Here is a 22,762-nt window from a genome sequence, read left to right on the forward strand (position 1 = left end):
TTCTGAAACACAGAAACCAACCAGAGAAGACAGGAGAGTGGGCACAGTGAACACACACACAAACAAATGCACAAACCAGCAATACGATATCCAAAAAGAAACAAGGTCAACATGAAAAGCAGAAATAAAATACAAAAATGGAGACAAACAGGCATGCTCAAGACAGAAGATGAAAGGGGAAAGAGAAAGAGGGAAGGGCACCAGGAGAGGCATCTCAAAGCCTGTAAGAGGGGATAGAAGCATAGGACTGCATCCGAAGCTGAAGTAGTCCTCACCAGGGATGATAGTGGTATATTGAGAGAAGGGTGAGGCTGTGGTACCCCCCTTAGAAAAATTCTAGGCTACTTTCCTGAATTTTCAGCTTTCAGGAAGAATGGAAGAAAGGCTATTCCAGACCACTAATTTCAATAAGCAAAGCATGCTTAGCTCCAGTCTGTTTCATGTGAAACAGTAAACCATAATTAAAGCATTATGTACTTGAATCTATGTGAGTTTGAGCCTTAGGCTCAAGTGCTCTCCCTTCCCCTTTCCCCTTCCCATGCACACAGGAGGAAAAGGAGGAATAAGCCATGATTCACTTTCACTTTCCTTGTTTCTTGTTTGCTACATACAAAGCAAAAATCATGGCTTATAATAAACTCCAGTTTGATGAACAAGCCAGATTCATAACCCATGGTTAAAGCTCAGCCTTCTTCAACCCACTGCCCTCCAATCACATTGAACTACAGGTCCCATAATTTCAAGCACCACCAGAGAGTTTTTCTGATTCTTTTATCTGGAGAAGCTGGAAACTGAAGCCAGGACTTTCTGCGTGGAAAGCACTGAGCTGGAAACTGAAGCCAGGACTTTCTGCGTGGAAAGCACTGAGCTGGAAACTGAAGCCAGGACTTTCTGCGTGGAAAGCACTGAGATGTATGGTCCCTTCCCTAATATGGCTCCATTCCTATTTATACTGACAACATTCTCTGTGGCTTGTTTGGAGTTACAGTCAGAGGCCTAGGAAGGACCAACAGTTTGTCAAAGTCCACCCCCGCCAGTCGAGGCAGCACTGAACTTCATCTTCCTTCTCCCCCTCCCCAACTATCTGTATAGTCCAGATTGCAATGTGTGAACCCACAGAGGTGGAGCCAACAGCATGACATATTTTACCAAGGGGTCTTCGGACAAGTAAGTATAACTGACTCAAGACAAGTCAGTCAAGGCACGCTTTCCTACAGGAAGGCAAAACAACAACCTCAGAAGTAGCACTATGTTCAGTAGCCTATTTCACCAGAGGAGATTTTTCCCACTCCTCATACTGCAGTCATTTAGATAATCAAGAGCTAAAGCTTTTCCTGTGCCCTCTTCTTCATGTCATGTTTCCCCAGGAGTGGGATTTGAATGCCACTACTCTCAGCTCAAAGTTCCCACCCATAGAAAACTGGCACGTCAGCAAGAAGGCAAAGCTTCTTTCCCTGGTGTGCAAATGCAGGGATTTTTGCTTGTGTGAAGTGTTCAAAATCTAATCCAATAGCTGCCTGCAGCCTGAAGTGGTACAATACAGGCAAACTATCATCATTTGATTTTGGTGAATGTGCTGGGCCTTTAATTTTGAGCTTAAAGAAAAAATCCATCCATGCATGCACTAAATCTCTCCCCAGAATGCTGCTGGGGTACAAATTTATTCCCATCTCCACCTTCAACATCTACTACCTGTAGTAGTTTCAGGAAAAGGGGTAATTCCTAAGCTCTGAAAGCTTCACAGCAGATCAAAGCAGTCCAAGCATGCAATGTGATGAAAGAGTGGCCCTAAACTAAACCTGATTCAAAGTCCCTAGTAAACCATCACTGGTTCATATTAAAAGTGTCAGTGGAACTGAACTATTCCTGAACTTCCTCAGTTGTGTGCTGGGATTTAAGGAGCACCTCAAAACTCATCCCTGGTAGAAAGGTTAGGCTGGTAAGATTTCACCAAGGGGAGATCTAATGCTTGCACTGCCAACTCAATGCTTTAGAAGTATCCTGGTAGAGCAGGAGAGAGTCCATGAAATCCCATTAGAGTCAAGGCAATCCCCCACTCTAATGTAGATATGGGATGAACAGGCAGCAGGGTAAAGAAAGCACAATGGGAAAACCATGAAGAGATGGCAAACATGGGAAACACAGTTCAAGATTACCCCATTCCAAAGCATTCCCTATTCCCCATCACAGCCACATCCCTTTGTTTCTAGCCTCCACAGCCAGAGTACTGCTCAGCAACATGGCACTTACCATTGTCACATCTCCAGTTGATGTTGATGCAGCGGCCATTGTGGCAAGTGAATTGGGTCAGAGGGAAGCAAGTTGGGTAAGCTGCAGAGGGAGAAAAAGGGCAGAGTCAGTCTTCCATATACAGGATGCCCTGTTATCTACAGAACAAAGCCGGAAACCATTTTGTGCCAGAGGGTTGCATGCAGTGGTGGGTGGCAAGTCAGGAACTGCATGCTGGAGGTGAGCCTAGCCAGGGGATTGGCCTGTGGGACATCTTAGTGTCAGCCAAAGGCCACTGGTTGCCCTTTGCTACTTAGGGCTTGTTATTCTGGCATGTACATTTTGCCCATCAAAATCATGATCAATATTATCTTGTATGTCTCTTTAAGAGCATGCACAAAAAGGTCCAATTTTGAATAAAACCTTTTCTGATTACTTTCTCTAAATCACATAAATTAACATTAATTAAGACACCATTCTATGTACACTTGCTGCAATAAGTTCTACTTCTCCCAGCATGCCCTGGCCAGAGTGAGTAGCTGGGGAATGCTGGGAGCCGTAGAACTATGAGGGCAGGGGAGAGAGATTGCACCTTTAGGACTGCAATAGAGTAAATTCTGCCAAGACAATACTGTGTGTTTAAAAAATATTTTAAGTCTTTAGCATCCATCTAAAAAAATGATGCATGAGGGGTACAAATGCATACTTAGAAACAAATCAGGATCAGGCACAATTCTCTGCTGAGCGTACACTTCATAGCCCATCTTGATGTGTGAGAAAGCCTATGGTCCACCAGTATGACTTCTCCAGGCCATTTGGCTACCGAATGCCCAGCTATTACCCCAGTGCACGTAACTATCAACACTGCAACAATTCTTATTGATTTGTGTCCATGCATTCATTGACCCTAATACACCTGCATATTTTCCATCACTCACCACATGAGGCTGACTCATCAGAACGGTCCCCACAATCATCATCCAAATCACAGGTCCAGGAGAGTGGTATACAGCGGCCACTGGTACAGGAGAACTGGTTGGCAGGGCAGGTACGAGCTGGGTGAACAGCAACAGATCAGAGAGGAAAAGTTAGTGGCAGAACTGGACATTCCTGAAATATCCCAGTAAAGCGACCATATGAACATGTAAAACACTGGCAGCTGAACATGTCAAATGGAAAGATCTGAACTTGAGGAAGCACCTGTTTGGTAGAAGTGACAATGACCACCAAAACGGGCTGCATTCCTTGGTACTGTCCAAGCTGGTAGGGCAAGGGGCAATTATAAGGTCAAAAGTCAACCTGCACAGATCCCAAATCCTCTAACCACAGACCAGAAAGACAAAAGCATTAAAATATCTGACTGTACAGCAGCCTTTCCAAACCTGATGCCCTCCAAATCCTTTGAGGACAGCATCCAGCATTCCAGACTCTTAGGAATGCTGGCTGCAACAGGTGAGAGTTGAAGTCCAAACTGTCTGGAAGACACCAGATTGGTGAAGGTCCCTCTACAGTCTTGTCCTACATTCAACCAACTCCCCTTACAAGGTTGCTGTGAACACAACATGGGAGAGAATGATGGGCACTTCGGAAAAACAGCAGGATAAAAATATGATAGATACAGACAAGATAAAAAGACAGAGCACGAAGGTCCCTCACCTGAGCAGGTGGAGTTGGACTCATCCTCGTTGCTCCCACAGTCATTGTCCCCATCACACAGCCAGCGGTTGGGGATGCAGCGATTATTCTCACACTTGAAACGGTCTGAGGGGCATGTGTGCTGATCTGGAGGATGGCAAAGAGAGGACCATCTTTTACAACCACATGGCACAAGGCAAGTCTTTCCCGTAAACATATTCCAGTGATCCAGAACCAGGTCAGAACAACAGTCTTCCCTCAACAAACGATATTATTGCTACTGCAGTTCGGACAACAGGCCCTGTGCAGGCAGAATCCATATGTGTGCAGCACAGAGACCACACAAAAGAACAGCTGTGGCTGCTGCTACTGCCATTGTGATGCATTGATATCCTCCTTTGTTCCTCTAGTGAGGAACCCAAGGCAGCTTTCCAGACTCCACTTATCCTTATAATAGCATACCTGTGAGCTAAGTTGGGCTAAGAGTCCACAACTGGCCCAAAAGCACTCAGTGAGCTTCATGGCTGAATGTGGACTTGAACATGAATCTCCCAGGTCCCACTCCGACCCTTGAATCATCACATCATGCTAGCAATAGCTCACCTAAGACTAGTAATGGGAAGTTATTCATTCAGTGAAGCCAGGTCAGTGAGTATTCTGTAACCAAATAACCAGCAAACAGAAAACCCAGATTTTCACCTAATTTATCATTGCATTGTAGGAAGCTGAATTATACCAGGTCAGATTCTTCACTCATCTAATCCAGGGCCATCTACTCTGGCTGAAAGTGCTTATTCTCCAGGGCTTCAGGCAGAAAAGGGTATTCTCCATCACCTACTATCCAATTCTTTTCACTGAAGGGGTCGAGGACTGAACCTGGGACTTTCCATGGAAGTACAATCTTCTAACCACATTTTCAAATAACTCAGGTTGGGAAAGGGTGGTGTTCCAGGAAAACACGTAACAGAGAGTAACAGAGGGTGAGAAAAATCAAGAAAAAAATTATTTTCCTCTGCTACCCTAAGGGCTAGCCATTTGTTTCTTTTCAAATGAAAGCTGAAATTCCACACCAAACAGATTTTCTGCTTACAACAGTAACCTTATCTATGAAATATACAGAACCGTGGCAAGGTCCAAAAGAGAAAACATGAACTCTGAACTGCACTGGTTCAGTTCTCCCACTTCCTTTCAGTTTGTGCTGAATGTGCAAACCAAGAGATCTGATCCCACAGTCCAACAGAACTATTTAATTCCATCTCTCATGTTTACCTCCAGATTCCTGGTCTGAGGGATAAACTGCATACTACCTTAAATGTATTGCATTATTCACCTGTTCCTTTTTGTTAACTTGAGTGTAAATGCATGGATTTCCAATCCAGATCAGGACTACATCATGTGAGTAGAATGTGGATTAAACCTACCCCCCTCCCCACACCAAGCCTCTTTCTCCACATTAAAATTTCCCTAGCCTACCTATGAGCTAAAGAAAGGGAAAAAAACTTAACTGGTTCCTATGGAGAGAGGGTTTTTCTTTGGCCCCTGTACTGTGGGGAGGGTAGTTTTTGGAGGAAAGAAGCTACAGAGGGAAGGTTTAATCTCACCCTACTCATGTGCAGGGGACCAACCTGGGGCACACTCAGTTACACACCATGCATTTAAAATAACAGTTTGGCCCTGTGACAGGGCACACCAAGTCTGTAGGTGGAGCCCTTGGACAGGGTAAAATCAATCAAAGAGAACCCTCCTCTTGCTACTCCTCAAGAAAATACGTACGGCAGAGCTCTGGTGCCTCATCGCTGTTGTCCAGGCAGTCATTGTCCCCATCACATTTCCAACGTTCCTGTATACACCGGCTGTTCTTACAAGCGAACTCCCCAGTCTGGCATTGCGGTGGTGGGACATAAGACGGGTTGGCTAGGCAAGTAAGGAAAAGGAAGAGGGTTGGAGGAAAAAGATTTTCAAGGAGAGGCATTTTCCTTAGGAACTAGAAACAGGTATTTTTTTTCCCAGAACACCTTTTGAATAGCATTCCTTAATTCCAGATTTCCCACAATGCCACAGAAGCTAAGAAATGTGCTGTACTCAAGGCCAATCTTGATCTGAAGTTATTTGTGCAATTAGCAATTGTGTCCATTAAAAACAAAAGCCTAAATGGGAGAAAAGGATTTAATCAGAACCAAGGTCTTCCTTAACCTGGTGTCCTCCCAGCCTTCCCCAGTCTTGCACCCTCCTAATGTTCTGGGCTTCCAATTGCCATCAGCCTTAGCCAGCCTGGCCAGTGCTCAGGAACTCTTGGAGCATAACCCAAAACATCTTGCAGGGACCAAGCTGGGGAAAGCTGCTTTAATGTTCTGCCCCTGCAGGATCCAGAAACTCTACCACCCTGGTTACCTGCACTGGAAGGAGACCTCTGTCTCTGCAAATAACAGCTGTTGGTGGAGGGAGGCTCTCTATTTGGATAGGAGGGAATGCTATTTACCAAAAAGTGCAACATTAATTAATACATGTGTGACTAGTCTAACACCTTGGTTTTGCCATTGAATACTATGGCTGTGCCATAGCTGGCTGGGAAAAACTGGTGTTGTAACCCGACACCATCTGGAGGATACTAGCTTGGGGAAAGCTGTCTCAGTGACACACACCTCTGCATAAAATAGTAACTCTTTTCTTATATAAATCAATCTGACCCCGAGATCTTTTCAGGAGGCTTTGCTTTGTTGCTATCCCACCAGGAAGAGCATGTTACCAAATAAGGGCATATACAGTATATCAAAGAAGTGAGTTCACCCCTCACATTTTGTAAATATTTTATTGTATCTTTTCATGTAACAACCCTGAAGAAATGACACTTTGCTACAATGTAAAGTAGTGAGTATACAGCTTGTATAGCAGTGTAAATTTGCTGTCCCCTCAAAATAACTCAACACACAGCCATTAATGTCTAAACCGCTGGCAACAAAAGTGAGTACAACCCCTAAGAGAAACTGTCCAAATTGGGCCCAAAGTGTCAATATTTTGTGTGGCCACCATTATTTTCCATCACTGCCTTAACCCTCTTGGGCATGGAATTTACCAGAGCTTCACAGGTTGCCACTGGAGTCCTCTTCCACTCCTCCATGACGACATCACGGAGCTGGTGGATGTTAGAGACCTTGTGCTCCTCCACCTTCCGTTTCAGGATGCCCCACAGATGCTCGATAGGGTTTAGGTCTGGAGACATGCCTGGCCAGTCCATCACCTTTACCCTCAGCTTCTTTAGCAAGGCAGTGGTCATCTTGGAGGTGTGTTTGGGGTCGTTATCATGTTGGAATACTGCCCGGCAGCCCAGTCTCCGAGGGGAGGGGATCATGCTCTGCTTCAGTATGTCACAGTACATGTTGGCATTCATGGTTCCCTCAATGAACTGTAGCTCCCCAGTGCCGGCAGCACTCATGCAGCCCCAGACCATGACACTCCCACCACCATGCTTGACTGTAGGCAAGACACCCTTGTCTTTGTACTCCTCACCTGGTTGTCGCCACACACGCTTGACACCATCTGAACCAAATAAGTTTATCTTGGTCTCATCAGACCACAGGACATGGTTCCACTAATCCATGTCCTTAGTCTGTTTGTCTTCAGCAAACTGTTTGCGGGCTTTCTTGTGCATCATCTTTAGAAGAGGCTTCATTCTGGGACGACAGCCCTGCAGACCAATTTGACGCAGTGTGCGGCGTATGGTCTGAGCACTGACAGGCTGACCCACCACCCCTTCAACCTCTGCAGCAATGCTGGCAGCACTCATCCGTCTATTTCCCAAAGCCAACCTCTGGATATGACGCAGAGCACGTGCACTCAACTTCTTTGGTCGACCATGGCGAGGCCTGTTCTGAGTGGAACCTGTCCTGTTAAACCGCTGTATGGTCTCGGCCACCGTGCTGCAGCTCAGTTTCAGGGTCTGGGCAATCTTCTTATAGCCTAGGCCATCTTTATGTAGAGCAACAATTCTTTTTTTCAGATCCTCAGAGAGTGCTTTGCCATGAGGTGCCATGTTGAACTTCCAATGACCAGTATAAGAGAATGAGAGCGATAACACCACATTTAACACACCTGCTCCCCATTCACACCTGAGACCTTGTAACACTAACAAGTCACATGACACCGGGGAGGGAAAATGGCTAAAAATGCCCAATTTGGACAGTTTCACTTAGGGGTGTACTCACTTTTGTTGCCAGCGGTTTAGACATTAATGGCTGTGTGTTATTTTGAGGGGACAGCAAATTTACACTGCTATACAAGCTGTATACTCACTACTTTACATTGCAGCAAAGTGTCATTTCTTCAGGGTTGTCACATGAAAAGATATAATAAAATATTTATAAAATGTGAGGGGTGTACTCACTTCTGAGATATACTGTAAGTGGGTCTTTTTGGTAGAGGCATCCATCCTGCCAGAACATCTGTGGACTGGGAGGTGGAAGCTGTTGCGTTGCCTCATAAAGATGTACCTCTTCATTCAGGCTTTCCCTGGTGTGTAATTGCACTACTCTATTTTTATGCTTCTGCATTGCTTTTACCATATTTATAATTTTATAATGTTCATATATTGGCTTTAATGTTGTATCTTAAGTATTTCTTACCTAAACCTCCTCGGGATCTTCAGATATTAAGCAGTATATAAGTAGTTTAAATAAAACAGGTTAACACCTCAGTATGATGACGATGACGAACTGCTACTGCCTACATAAAATCTATGTTATATAAAAATACAGCAGGGAAACAGGAAGACAGTAACACCCTTTAAATATCCCTCTGAAACCTCAAGACTTCAAGCAGCAGCTAGGGAATTACAAGGAAATGATCGATCTATAACTGTCCCACAGTTTCCTCACTAGCATCTGGGACTGAACATTTTCAGAAGCCAAAATGATAGGCTGGGCTACTTTCTGGGTTTGTCTGACCCATTTTAGTAGCTTGGTTGTATTTAATACAACATCTCTCCTACCCCCTTGCACACAGAAACATAAACGTAGAAACACAGAAACAGAGCAAGTCAGAAGGGGCCTCCCGGGCCATATAGTCTGACTTCCAGCACCAGCTGGCTCCGCTCACGACATGCCCACCATGTGCAAGTCCAGGCTATCCTTGAACACCTGCACCAATGGGGCCTCAACGACCTTTTGTGGAAGCCCATTCCACACCCCTGGGGTCCTAACTGTCAGGAAGTGCTTCCTGGCATCCAGATGGAATCTTGGTTCCCTGAGCTTTGCTCCGTTGAAGCACATCCTGCCTTCCTCTGCAGGGGAGAACAGGTCTCTACCCATCTCCATGTGACATCCCCTCACATACCTGTATGTCGCCAACATATCCCCCCTGAGTCTCCTCTTCTCCAGGCTGAAGAGACCCAGTTCCCTCAGTCTTGCCTCATCCCCCAACCCCTGCAAACTGTACACTGCACTGACTCTAACCTGGCTATATCCTTTCTGTAATGAGGGGCCCAAAACTGAGCACAATACTCCAGTTGCGGGCACACCAGAGTCGTATAAAGTGGTAGTAATACCTCTCTTGATCTAGAAGCCACACTTCTGGCTATGCAACCAAGGGTGGCATTTGCCCTCTTGACCACCGCATCACACTGCTGACTCATGTTTAGCCTGCAGTCAACCAGTACCCCCAGGTCCCTTTCACAAGTGCTGCTCTCCAGCCACTTGTCACCTAACCTGTACTTATGACACCTATTCCTATACCCCAAGTGCAAGACCTTGCACTTATCCACGTTGAGCACCATCCGTCTCCTGCCCACTTCCATAGTCTGTCCAGATCCTTTTGGATCTGGAATACCTGCTCCTCAGTTGTGGCCACTGATCCAGTTTTAGTGTCGTCTGCAAATTTGATCAGCAGACTGTTCACCCCTCCTTCCATGTCATTAATGAAAAGATTAAACAGGATCGGCCCCAGGACAGAGCCCTGGGGGACCCCGCTTGTCACTGGCCGACATCCCAATGTTTCCCCACTAATGGTTACCTTCTGCTTTCGGTCAGTCAACCATGCCCTAATCCACCGGACAGGGGTTTGGTGTATCCCAAAACTCCTCCACCAGTTTCTCCACCAGGATATCATGGGGCACTTTGTCAAAGGACTGGCTGAAATCTAGGTAAACCACATCCACTGCATCCCCTCCATCTAGCCACCTCAAAACCTTGTCGTAGAATTCCACAAGGTTTGTCTGGCAGGACCTTTTTGCGGAAGCCGTGTTGTGTGGCTGTCAGCCTCCCTTCCCTATCTAGCATCACTAGATCTCTATTATGAGCCTTTCCATTGTTTTTCCTACAATGGACATAAGGCTAACAGGTCTATAATTCCCCACGTCCCTTCTACTACCTTTTTTGAAAATTGGGATGCGTGCCAACATGCGTGCGTACACACACAATTAGTAGTGCTACATACAGAGTTTTGCTTATACAGTGGTACCTTGGCTCACGAACTTAATCTGTTCCATGACTCTGGTTGTGACCCAAGTCAAATTTCCCCATAAGGTTCAATGTAAATAAGGTTAATCTGTCCTGTAACTATTTTTTTTAATCAGAAAAAATTGAAACACAGTGACAAAGAACAACAAAGAAAGAAAGAACAACAAATTAACAAAGTACTGTGCAGTACAGTGGAGAACAATAACCTAAGTGGGGGGGGGGAGGTTATTGTTTTGAGGGAGAGTCCCCCACCATAAGGACATTGGGGAGATCTCTCTCAGGGGTTTCATCTCTTCTTTGTCTCTTAGCTGCAGGGTCAATTTTTGTGAAAAATCTGTCTGTAGTCACTTGTTTTTCCTGCGCTGCTTAACCCTCCGGAAATGAGAGAGCACGTTATTGTTCATCAGATTCAACACTCTGTTCATTACAGTTCTGTTGGGGTGGTGCTTCTCAAAAGAAATCCTGGCACTCATTCCATTTTTTCATAATGGATTGTATCACATCCCTGCTACCCTCCTCCCTTTCTTCCTCTTCCTTGGTGGAATCCTCCTCAGCAAGTGCCTTCTGCTGCTCACTCTGGAGTTCAGCAAGTTCTTCTGTTGTCAGCTCCTCAACAAGCTCCTCTGTGTCTGCACCACTGATGTCCAGACCCACACTCTTGCCCAGGGACACAAACTCCTCCACAACCTCTGCATCAGCCCCTCCAAAGTCACATTCAGTGACACATTCTGGCCACAGTTTCCTCCAAGCTGCATTTAAGGTCCAGTCCGTGACATCTTCCCAGGCTTTGTCAATGAGGTTGATGCAATGGAGGACATTGAAATGTTTCTTCCAGAATTATTTCAGAGTCAAGGACGTCTCTTCAGTGACATTAAAACACCTGCTGAACAGCACCTTCGTGTAGAGCTTCTTGAAGTTGCAGATCGCTTGCTACACCATGGGCTGCAGAAGAGCTGTCTTGTTGTGGGGTGGGGGGGGGAGAGGAACTTTATCTTTATGAAGTCATACTCAGTGTCCATATCATCCACCAACGTCCATCAGAAGAAGGCACCTTTCAGGCAGTTGGTTGTCAGAAAGTTATTTCTTAACAGTGGGTGCTAACACCTCATGCAGCCATTCCATGAACAACTGCCTTGTGACCCAAGCCCTTGCATTGGCCCTCCACATGACAGGCAGTCTGGCCTTGTTCACATTCTGTTCCTTGAATGCACGAGGGATATGGGACTGGTACACCAGTACTGGCTTAATCTTCAGATTGGCACTTGCATCCGCACACAGCAAAAGGGTCAATCTGTCCTTCATGAGCTTGTGCCCCAGCAGTGCTTTTTCCTCCTGTGTGATGTAGGTTCTGTTTGGCATCTTCTTCCAGAAGAGCCCTGTTTCATCGCAGTTGAACACTTGTTGAGCAATGTATCCTTCTGCCTTCATGAATTCAGCGAATTCTTTCTTGAAGGCTTCTGCAGCAGCCTTGTCAGAACTGGAAGCCTCACCATGTCTTATCACACTGTGGATGCCACTTCTCTTGCGGAAAGTATCAAACCACCCTCTACTGGCTTTAAATTCAACACTTGCTGCACTTGTAGAGAGGGTTTTTTTGTTGCAGTAAACCACTGTGCAATTTCCTAGCTTTTTCACAGATCATAGCTTCAGTAACGCTATCACCTGCCAGCTGTTTCTCATTCAACCACACTAACAAAAGTTTTTCCACCTCTTCCAGCACTTGTGTTCTCTGCTTGGTTAACATTGTTACTCCTTTTGCCACATCAGTTCCTTTGATGGCATCTTAACTCTTAAAATAGTCGAGATTGTCAACTTCACCATCTTGAACTCAAGAGGCCAGAACAGATACACGAATACCACACTCATGCTTTTCTACAATTTTCTTCTTCAATTCAATGGTTATTTTCTTTGAAACCTTCCTCTTACCATTCTTGCTCTACACGTTCTGGTCACCTTCATTACCACTCTGCACGTTCAGTTTACCACAGTGCTTGCTCTGCACTTTCTTTGGAGCCATTATTCCATCAGCTTTTCAGCAAGTGACCTCAGGTCTGTCTGCCACCGCGAGCGGGGAAGATGGCTACACCTGTGTGTGTGTGTGGGGGGGGGGGGAACGTTGGCCACTCTTGCAATTGTGTGGGTAAGATGGCGGCACATGCTCCGGGTGGGGGTCAGCAGATGGCCGAGATACCAGTTGTGCTGCTGCAGGAAAGACGGGTGCAATCTCAGCCATCTCCCCCATGGCTCTGCTGTGCTGTGCCCATCTTTCCTGCAGCAGCACGCCTGTGATCATGCACGTCTTCCCTGCACAAAAGCAACTGCGATCGTGGCCATCTCCCCACTCGGGAGGCGGGGGGGGAGATGGCTGCGATCTTGGTCGCCACCCAAAGCGGAGTTCGCGACCCAAGTAAAAATTTTTCAGAAATTTTTGTTCGTGACCCGAATTGTCCGTGAGCCAAGGTACCACTGTATATAATTTCGAAACTCAAGGAAGGCCCATTTCAAACAGGGTTGCCTGCTTTCTATTTTAATTAACCTTGTTCCTGTTCCTTTAGGAAGAAGCTTGGCATGCAAAAATTAAGCAAGTTTTTCCCTGCAAACCCTAAGTCTGTCAGATCCCCTAGTTTCATATATGAAGAAAGTGATTAAGTATCAGAAAAAGCCCACCCAATCCAGCTTCTAGTCCTGTCAAAACAAAGAAGATCAAAATATTAATGTAGTCCAGTATCCTGTTTCAGGGAGATCCATATGGCCTGGGATCCTATTTCTGACCATGGTGAGCAGCCCAAGCTTCAGACCGAAGTATGAAACAAGGCCAAACCACTTCTGGGGAAGATCAAGCTCATTTTACAGCTCTTTGCGCACAAATGTCCTATCTGCCACAGCATTTTTTATTAAACCCCCACATTGCGCACAGTATGATCCTGCGTTACTGTACAAGCATGAGCAAATATATGTGCGAGCAATAATAGGCAGTCCCCTCCGGGTGACCACAAAGCTGTTTACTAAGGGACAGTTCGTATTCTTTGCTGGATACTCAGGGCTTGGTGATTCACAGATGAATGAATCATTGGACACAGCTGGAAAGCGGTTATGTCCAATATGATATAACAAAACATGACAGTTCAATCTGTGCTGCTCTGTGATGGCTTGCTCATTCAGGCAAGCTGCCGTTTGAGGCTGCAACAGTGATGGATATGCACGTGGGAATCATTCCTAAGTCGGAGTAGTGAAAAGGAAGCTGGAATTCATTAATCCAAAGCGATACAATGTCCCTGCTTGCTACTGCAGTTGCCATGAAGAAGTGAAGGAACCATGGCAGCTACTCCTGATTTTAGGTTCCTTTCATCCCAGTCTTATAATCAGAGTAATTAAGATCTAGACTTTGACTTCCTCAGGTAAAAACACAGGAAGCTGCCTCATAGCAGGCTCAGGTTTATAGCAGGTTGGACTATCCACCAACCCTGACTTGTGTAGACTGACTGGCAGCAGCTCTCTGGCATTATCTGCTCCCTGACATTTCTTTCACCTGGAAGTGCCAGGTGTTGAACCTCAGACCTTCTGCAGGCAAAGCATGTGCTCTACCTCCTGGCTATGGTCCCTCATTGAAACTGATGAGGTAAAATAATAGTAATACATTATTCCCTAACCTTATCAGTGAGAGACTGGGAATTTGTGGCCAGGATACATCAAATGGAGAGGTCTATTCAATCACATGGTTAACAGTGCTTGTCACTTTAGTAGTGGAGGCCTGACAGAATACAGCTCTCCAGATATTTTGGAATTCAGCTCCCAGAAACCCCTGCCAGTGTGGCCAATGGTTAAGAATGCTGGGAGCTGAAGTCCAAATGTCTGGAGATCTACTATCAGCCCATCTCAGTGCTTGCCTGACATGAGCAAGATCTTGTCCCGACACGACCAAGAATACAAATGGGAATGTTTCTACAGAGAGGGCCAAACCCTTCACACCATCTCCAGTTCTCACAGTGGTTCCTGCAGCTTATTGCACAGATAATTACCTTGGCAGGTGACAGAATCTGGTCCCAAAATTTGGTCCTCTGCACAGGCACAGTGTCTGCCTTTAGGGATGGCCAAGCAAAGACTGCTGCAACCGCCATTGTTCACTCGGCAGCTGTTGGAGCCAACTGCAAAACGGAGAAGGAGATGCCATCACAAGAGCTAGACTGCAGTTTTATAGGGAAAGGGACATGCAAGTGTCACACACACAAGGAGGGGAAGGAACCAAGGGCCCACTGGGCTCCTATCTGTATTACAAAATTAATCTAAGGAAAAGCAAGAAATGCTTCAGGGAGAATGAAACAGAATGAATGTTTGGCTTGGAGCTTCTTTTTTAATCATGTGCCTAATCATGAGTGCAGCTTCTCCTAGCACAACTTCTATTTCCCCCACTTCCAACTACAACTGCATACATCAATTTAGCTCTGAAGGCTGTTAGCAGGCATGAGGGCAGCTGGGTTCTGTTGAAACCTCATCCTCCAAGCACTTTCTCTGAAGGCTTGTTCTTGGAATCACACCTTTCAAGATACTTTTCCCATCTCCCCCCTATAGTTTTTAAATCTCCCCCCCCCCGCTCCCCTTCACTTTTTTGTGATTGCATCTAAACATTCTCCCAGGTGCAAAGGACCCATTTATTCATGAATGGATTTCCTGGCAGCTGTGAGCTAGTTAAGGAGCTTTAACTAAATGGCCTCGTCACAAGGACAGGCCGGACCACAAGTGTCTTACCCACAAAACTAGCAGCCCAGGTGGAGGAGATTCATTCTGTGATAAAGACTCCTGCAATTGGCCAGGGCTATGCAGTTGGGCCTTTGCATCTTTCTCCCAGATCCACTCACAGCTAGCAGAACCATGAAGAGGCACCTCAGTGAGGCAGCTGGGCATGAGTTTGTTAAACTAAAGATGCTGGTTCTTCATAGCTTGCAGCGGAACAGGAGCAGCTGAACAAGTGGCCAGAAGGGAGGAGGAATTCAAAGCCAATGCTGCAACCATAGGTCTCTTTCAGCACAATTCAGCATGCATTAATTTCCACATGGACCTGTTTAACCACTTTGCTGCATTCAGTACAACCAGTTGGGTAAACAGAATGAAAAGATGGCTTGCTCCCATCATTGTACAGTTGCAAGTAACTACAGTGGGATTTGACTCTGCTGCACAGAATTCTGCTTAAGTCCCACCTAAGGGCCTGGAAAATCAGAGCTCCCTTCTGTGCCATAAAGGGAGCTGGCTGCCTAGCTGCAAGGGCCCGTCTTGAATAATGAATCCCTGAATGGCTTGCTGCTTCAGGTACCTGGGACACTGATCCCCAGCTGACCTTTTGCTGTTCCTGCAGAAAGTGCTGTGGCAATATGTTAACAGTGGTTGCATTTCAAGGACTGCCATCTAGCCACACACCTTGCTGCTGCTGGGCATCATACATGCGGATCTCAAAAATTGGTGGACGTTCATTGCGCAAAAGCGTGACAGCCTTGGTGTTCTGGTCAAGGCGATAGATGCTGCCACTCCGGTACTCTGTCCAGAAGAGGTAGTTGTCGTAGTGGCACAGCCCAAAGGCATGATTCAGCTCACTACCATCATACACGATCTGCACGAGACAAAAGAGATAAAAGAGACCTGGAAGAGGGCCCTTCCAGGGGCTGTGATGCTCCCAAGTAGTATAGCTATCATTAACCACTCACATCCCACCTCCAGTCTCTCTTCAGACTAGGGATGTTGAACATCAGGTTCGTGGCCAAATCCAGACTTTGCACGTTTCCCAGATGCCTTCTCTTTCCCCAGCTACATCCCCTTAGCTCCATTACTACTAATCATTTGCTAGTTTCCTGAGTCAACGTATCCCATTCCAAAAGGTTCCAATGTCTCTCTTAAACCTGTGTTACTAGCAGTAAAAGTGTTAAAGGTAAAACATGTGGATATTTTTGACACCTCTTTCCTTTTGCCTTCAGCCCCACACACTGCTGGAAGGAGGGTCTCAAGAACTTTTCCAAACTAGAATGTGAACCTTGGGCTTAAATAAGGTTCAACACTCCCATATTCTGACAATTGCATGGCCCCTTTGAAGGTGGACCAAATACATCAAGCAGATCAATATATATGAACAGATGGTGCCTTCTTTGTGCAGAAATGCCTGATCAGCAGCATTCAAACCATGAAGCCAAGTGGGCAGGAAGTGAAGCTCTTTCCTCTGCAACCAGCTAGTATGACAGTGGCTATGCTCCTGTTACAGGCATCCTATTTAAAGGGCCCTGTGACAATGCAGAGGGGGTGCATCATAACTGCCTCTCCCATCCAGCAGCACCACTTTGAGTAGTATTCAAACTAGGTTCCCCACCCCACTTCATCTTGAGACCCCACTGCCTCCAGTCACCTTTCCTCGCACTGGAGGCTGCAAGCTCACCCAGAAGCACCTGCCTCCTCAGGTAAAATAGTATATACTCCCTAACCCCATTCCATACAGCAAGGCCCTCTCTACTGCAGTTGCAGGGATACTGTCACAACTAGATAGGGCCACAGCTGATACAACAGGGGTATTGAACCTCCTTTGGCCTGAGGAATTCCATCTTGGAGGAGCATCTGGAGACAGCATTCCAGTGATGCAGAAGGCAAAAGAGTGGGGCTGACAGCAAAAAGGACAGAACCAAAAATATCTGCATACTGCAGCTTCAAGCTCTCTGTGCAAGCCTTTGGAGTGGCATCACATCCATTTAGAATGTGGGGAGAGCACAAAAAGCTGTGTGTTTTACTTGTGTATGTGTTTTACTTGTTAACTTCTGTTAACTGCTAAGAGAGCCTTGGCTATTGGGTGGCATAACCAATGGAAGGGGTCATAGTCTTCTGGGAAGCCCCAGGAGGCCTGACTTTGCCCCCTGGACTGGATGCTCTGCACCTCTTTAGTAAGTAATAACAGGAATAAATATTACTCCAATACAGAAGAGAGTCCACCTGGTTCAAGCCCAGAGACAGAGAAGGAATGAAGGTAGACCATCATACAGCCCGTGAACACACAGGGCAATCAGGAGCCTTGTATCACATTACTGGGCAGAGGACAGAATGACACAGCCAGGCAAGCAAAGATAACAGAAGGGCAGGAGTGTGCTCTGGTATGAGACTCCAGACAACACTGGTACTGACCTTGCGTTCGGAGCCATCCAGCATCACCATCTCAATCCGGTCATAAAAGGCATCCACCCAGTACAGCACCTTCCCTGGAATGTCCAAACTCAGCCCGTTGGGCCAAAGGACAGTCTTGGAGGTGATAAAGATGCTGCGGTTGGAGCCATCCATCCAAGCCCTTTCTATCTTCCCCCTCTTGCTGTCTTTTGGGTCTTCCTCCCAGTCAGTCCAGTACATCCACCTGAGAGCAACAGAGCACATAACTCAGGCTCACTGTATTCTTAACAGCAGGGTTCAGTTACATTTTTCTTGAATTCAGGGCTCTGTAGGGACTTAAATGATGTTTTGAATAACACAGTGTATTTTAGAGAGAGTGAATTATGAGGGACAAGTTTCAAAAGAACAGTTGCTTACTCTCACGTCAGCCCTTCTAGTAAAGTATTTCACTTGTTCTGTGTTCACATATTCACTACAACGATTATTCAGCTACTGATGTATTCCAATTTGCTTTGTCTCCAAGGTGTGAAAGGAAGTAGCGGCAACAAGAACATTCAACCTAATTGATACCACCAAGCAGGATTTCATTATGAGCGGAAATGAAGATTGACTGGGATACAAACAGAAGTCTGCAAGTGCAACTGCAGATACAGTGGTACCTTGGCTCACGAACTTAATCCATTCCAGGACTCTGGTCGTGACCCAAAATGGTTGTGAGTCAAGTTAAATTTCCCCATAAGGTTCAATGTAAATAAGGTTAAACCGTTCTGTAACTACTTTTTTTAATCAGAAAAATGTGAAGCAAAGTGACAACAACAAAGATTGTGGCCATCTCCTCCCCCCACCCCACCCAGCACAACCACAATTGCGCCCATCATCCCTGCATGCCCCCATCATCCCAGCATACTGGGGGGGGGGGCACGATCGCAGGCACGGTGGGGGAGGGAGAGATGGGCACGAACGTGGGTGAGGTGGGTGGGAGAGAGATTTTTGGTGAACTCATACCCACAATAACATTGTAAGCTTAGCATGCAATTTAGGATCATAACTCCACGGACAATTCATAAGCATTCTTCTAAACTACAGAAGCTAGAAGCAGGGCTAGCTTGCTTATTTATTTATTTATTTAAAACTTTTTAGACCATTCCTTACTGTGATCTTGGGATGCTTTAACAGTAAGACAAAAATCAAATAAAACACAGCATCCTAATCGAATTCTTAACTCTTGAAAGATTTCTTGAAAAGTTCTCTTTACTTCCATAACCCTACCATTTTGTGTCAGGTCTAGATTAAGCACTTTGTTCAATACTTTTTTTTTCATAGGCTGACTCCTTAAATAATAATAGGACTGACACCTGTCTCTTATTTCAAGAAACTGTTCCTTACTTGGTATTAAAATGCAATATTTGAAGGGATTGTTCCTTGATTAGTATTAACATGCAGTATTACTGTTCACATTATGGATAATTTACTGTAAACTAAAAATGTCATACATTGCAACAGAGCCTGGAAACAAGCACATTTGCTACTCCCATAATGATAAGAAAATAATACTGGAGAAAGGGTGTCTGAAACAGCTATGGAGAACCAAAGAGGTCAAAATTAGCTTGCAAATGCAGTAATTTTGACCCCTTTGATACTCTGTAGCCATGATGATGATGATGATGATGATGATGATGATGATACTATCATCATCACATTTATATCCTGTCCTTTTTTCCCCACAAGGAATGCAAAATGGCTTACATAATCCACTTTTCTGTTTTATTATCATAATAGCCCTATGAGGTAGGTCAGGTTACCAGCAATGGCTCTAAAGTCACTCAATCTACAACCTAGATCTCCCGAATTACAGTTTAACATTCTACTCACAACTCTACACTGGCTTTTCCTATTCTTCTTCTTATTTTAACTGGGGGCTGGGGGCGGGGCATGTAGTCCGTGGGAGGCTGCAGAACCTCCTAAAATTGCCTGGCCTGGTGTTACATGGACCTTATTTTCAAACAAAATACCATTAAAATTCGGACACATGTAATAACATCAACTGTTAATTGGATCACAAGGCTTTCCTCATTTTGGAGCTGTTCAGATGCAACTTTTGGCTCTGGCCTCTTGGCAGAGCAGCAGAGCAGCACAGGCACATGCTGGGAGCGAGTGCTGAGTGGCCAGGGGACTGGCGAAGGCAAGGTAGGAGCTGGGCAGGGGAGCAGAGGGCCAGGAGCAGCAGAGAGGAAGGGGGCGGGGCCAGAGAGGCTAGAGGGGCCAGGAGGGAGCAGAGGGGCGGGGCCACCAGCCTGAGGGACTGATAAGGCCGTGCTCAGCCACTGCCAGCCCTTTTGGCTCTGGCCTCTTGGCGTCGTTCCTTGTCTGCGTCCCTTAGCTGCGGCATGGGCTGTCCGGGGACTCCCTTCCCTGAGACACAGAGGTTTGATTGTTTGTTTGTTTTTCTTTGTGCTGTGCTTCACTTTATTTTTCTTCCAATTTAAATTTAAGTTTATTTCATCCGTGTGTGTGTGTGTGTGCGCGCGCGAGTGGGTTTTTGTCTGGGAGAACTGGGCGAGTGAGAGGAACTGCAGGACAAACAAGGTAGGGGACCAAGGTAAGGACTCGGAAGGGATACCAATGGCAGACCAGAAGATGGCCATGGCGGGAGTCATGGGTGTTGCTGTCCGCTGTGAGAGCTGCGACATGTTTGCCCTTCTCCCCCAGGAGAGGCAGGGATACACTTGCCCTCGGCGCAAGATGGTGATCCTGCTGGAAGAGGAGGTGAGGTGCCTGAAGGCCGAGAGAGCTCTCCAGGCCCCCCGGGAGCAGCCCCCCTCTGGACAGAGGGTTGAGGGAGAGGCCATGGGAAGAGCAGCTGCGGAGACGTGGAGGTATGTCACCCACAGCACGGCCTCCTCCTTCTCCTGGCACCAATGGAGCTGGGAAACAGGTTCTCTCCATTTGAGGAGGCTGGGGCTGATGAGGCCTTGGGGGACCAGCAGGACCCCCAGCCTGGGACGTCAGGCGGCAAGGGGGCCGCTGCAGGAGAGGCGAGGGCCAGGGCACGGCCACCCACCAGCACCGGGAAGGTACGGCGGCAGATGATTGTTGTTGGGGACTCCCTGCTGAGGGGCACTGAGGTGGCAGTGTGCCGCCCCAACCTGGAGACAAGGGAGGTTTGCTGCCTGCCCGACACACGCATCCGGCATGTGAAGGACAGAGGAGCATCTTGTTCGCTCCAGGGGTCACCAGCCGCTCCTGGTGATCCACGTGGGCACAAACGATGTGGCCAGGCAGGGTGCGCTTGGGACCACCAGGGACTTTGAGGCCTTGGGGAAGAAACTCAGGGAGCTGAAGGCCCAAGTGGCCTTCTCATCAATCTTACCTGTCCGGGGATTTGGGCCAGGAAGGAACAGGAGGATCTCCGAGGTGAACGACTGGCTTAGGGTGTGGTGCCAGAAGGAACACTTCGGGTTCCTCGACCATGGCACTCGTTTTCTTGCCAATGGACTTCTGGCAAGGGACAGGTTGCACCTCACGAGGATGTGGAAAAGGTCCTTTGGAGATGCTCTAGCGAGCTTCGTCCGGAAGACTTTAAACTGAGCCGGGGGGGGGGTCAGGCCCCCCAGTAGCGTGTCTGCACTGGACAAGTGTGGGGAGAGGATCAGGGCTCTGGGAGCAGGGTTTTAGAGATACTGCAGGGACTGACAGAACTCCTTCAGAGAGGGGCCAAGTATCAGGGAGGATGCGAGGAAGGAGGAGGCTGGGGACTCCAAGGAAAGGAAGCAGTGGGAAGGAGTTGAGGTGCATGTACACCAATGTGAGGAGCATGGGTAATAAGCAGGAAGAGCTTGAAGCTCTCCTGGGAATAGGAGGGTATGACCTGATGGGAATCACAGAAACTTGGTGGGATGAAAGGCAAGTCTGGAATGTGAACACAGAAGGGTATTACCTTTTTAGAAAGGAAAGGAAGGGAAAGAGAGGTGGGAGTGTGGCTTTATACGTCAGGGAAGGGATAGTATGCAGTGAGATAGAATGCAGCACAGATGGGGATTCGGTAGAGGCAGTCTGGGTGAAACTTAGGGGTTTTGACAGGGAAAGGGACCTGACTGTGGGGGTATGTTATCGCCCTCCAGGTCAACTTGAGACCCTGGATGATGTCCTGACAGGCCAGATTCTAAGGATATCTCGGGGGAGAGACACAGTAATTATGGGAGATTTCAATCTCCCGGATATTAGTTGGGAGACTCACTTAGCGGTGACAGCCAGGTCACGTCGCTTCCTAGAAGCTATAGAGGGAGGGTTTTTCACACAGAGGGTCCGAGAGGCGACGAGGCAGGGAAACATCCTTGACTTGGTCTTGACCAATAGAGAGGAGCTGATAGATGAAGTACAGATTAGGGGAGCTCTGGATGCAAGTGATCACTCCATCCTTTGCTTTGAGATCAGGGGACTGGGGACGTGCAGCAGGTCGAGCACTAGAAGCTGGGACTTCAAGAGGGCCAACTTTGGCCAATTGAAGGCCAGACTGGGGAAAGTCTCCTGGGATAGGTTACTGGAAGGTAAGCGAGTTGAGGAGGGGTGGATAGCACTCAAAAGGGAGGTTTTGGAGGTGCAAGCCTTGACGATACCTCTAGTCAGTAAGGTGGGGAGGTGGAGGAGAGTGCCGCCATGGATGCGAAAGGAGGTGGTTAGAGAGATTAGACGAAAAAGGAGCCTCCGTAGGAATGGGTACTGGGGCAAATAGACAAAAGGGTATACCGGGAGGAGGAGGCCCATTGCAGAAGGATTCTTCGCATGGCTAAGGCTGATTACGAGTGGAGACTTGCCAAGAATATCAAGAGCAACAAAAAGGGCTTCTTTCAGCATGTAAATGGGAAGAGGAAGGGGGGACAAGTGGTGGGACCACTAAATAAGGAGGAAGGATATCCAGGGACTGATATGAGGGAACAGGCACAGATGCTAAATGACTATTTTGCCTCTGTGTTCTCCCCAAAGCTGGATATCCACATAGGAGATTAGATGAGGCTGGGGACTTAGGGGCACAGATTAGAGTCACCCCCCTAGAAGTCGAGGGGCTCCTCAGGACATTACAAAGGCACCAGGCCCTGATGGGTTACACCCGAGAGTACTTAGAGAGTTGGCAGGGGTTCTCTCACACCCGCTGGCCTCCATTTTTGAGACCTCGTGGAGAACGGGTGAAGTTCCAGAGGACTGGAGGGTGGCATCAGTGGTCCCAATTTTCAAAAAGGGTAGTAGAAGGGACATGGGGAATTACAGACCTGTTAGCCTTATGCCCATTGTAGGAAAAACAATGGAAAGGCTCATAATAGAGA

General features: G+C 46.9%; 1 protein-coding gene across 7 annotated transcripts in view; it reads right to left on the reverse strand.

Annotated features, from left to right (window-relative positions):
• LRP1 (LDL receptor related protein 1) overlaps positions 1-22,762 on the reverse strand; it is a 405,127-nt gene that overhangs the window by 122,284 nt on the left and 260,081 nt on the right. For all 7 annotated transcript variants that reach the window (XM_044443327.1, XM_044443325.1, XM_044443324.1 and 4 more), the window contains 7 exons: positions 17,463-17,685; positions 15,726-15,915; positions 14,333-14,458; positions 5,638-5,778; positions 3,886-4,011; positions 3,168-3,284; positions 2,251-2,331 (listed from right to left, as the gene is read on the reverse strand). In XM_044443327.1, the coding sequence (XP_044299262.1) occupies positions 2,251-2,331; positions 3,168-3,284; positions 3,886-4,011; positions 5,638-5,778; positions 14,333-14,458; positions 15,726-15,915; positions 17,463-17,685 (1,004 nt within the window). The remainder of the gene's footprint in view (positions 1-2,250; positions 2,332-3,167; positions 3,285-3,885; positions 4,012-5,637; positions 5,779-14,332; positions 14,459-15,725; positions 15,916-17,462; positions 17,686-22,762) is intronic.

This window comes from Varanus komodoensis, unplaced genomic scaffold, assembly GCF_004798865.1.
Source record: "Varanus komodoensis strain SLA01 unplaced genomic scaffold, ASM479886v1 scaffold41, whole genome shotgun sequence".
Lineage (NCBI taxonomy): Eukaryota > Metazoa > Chordata > Lepidosauria > Squamata > Varanidae > Varanus > Varanus komodoensis.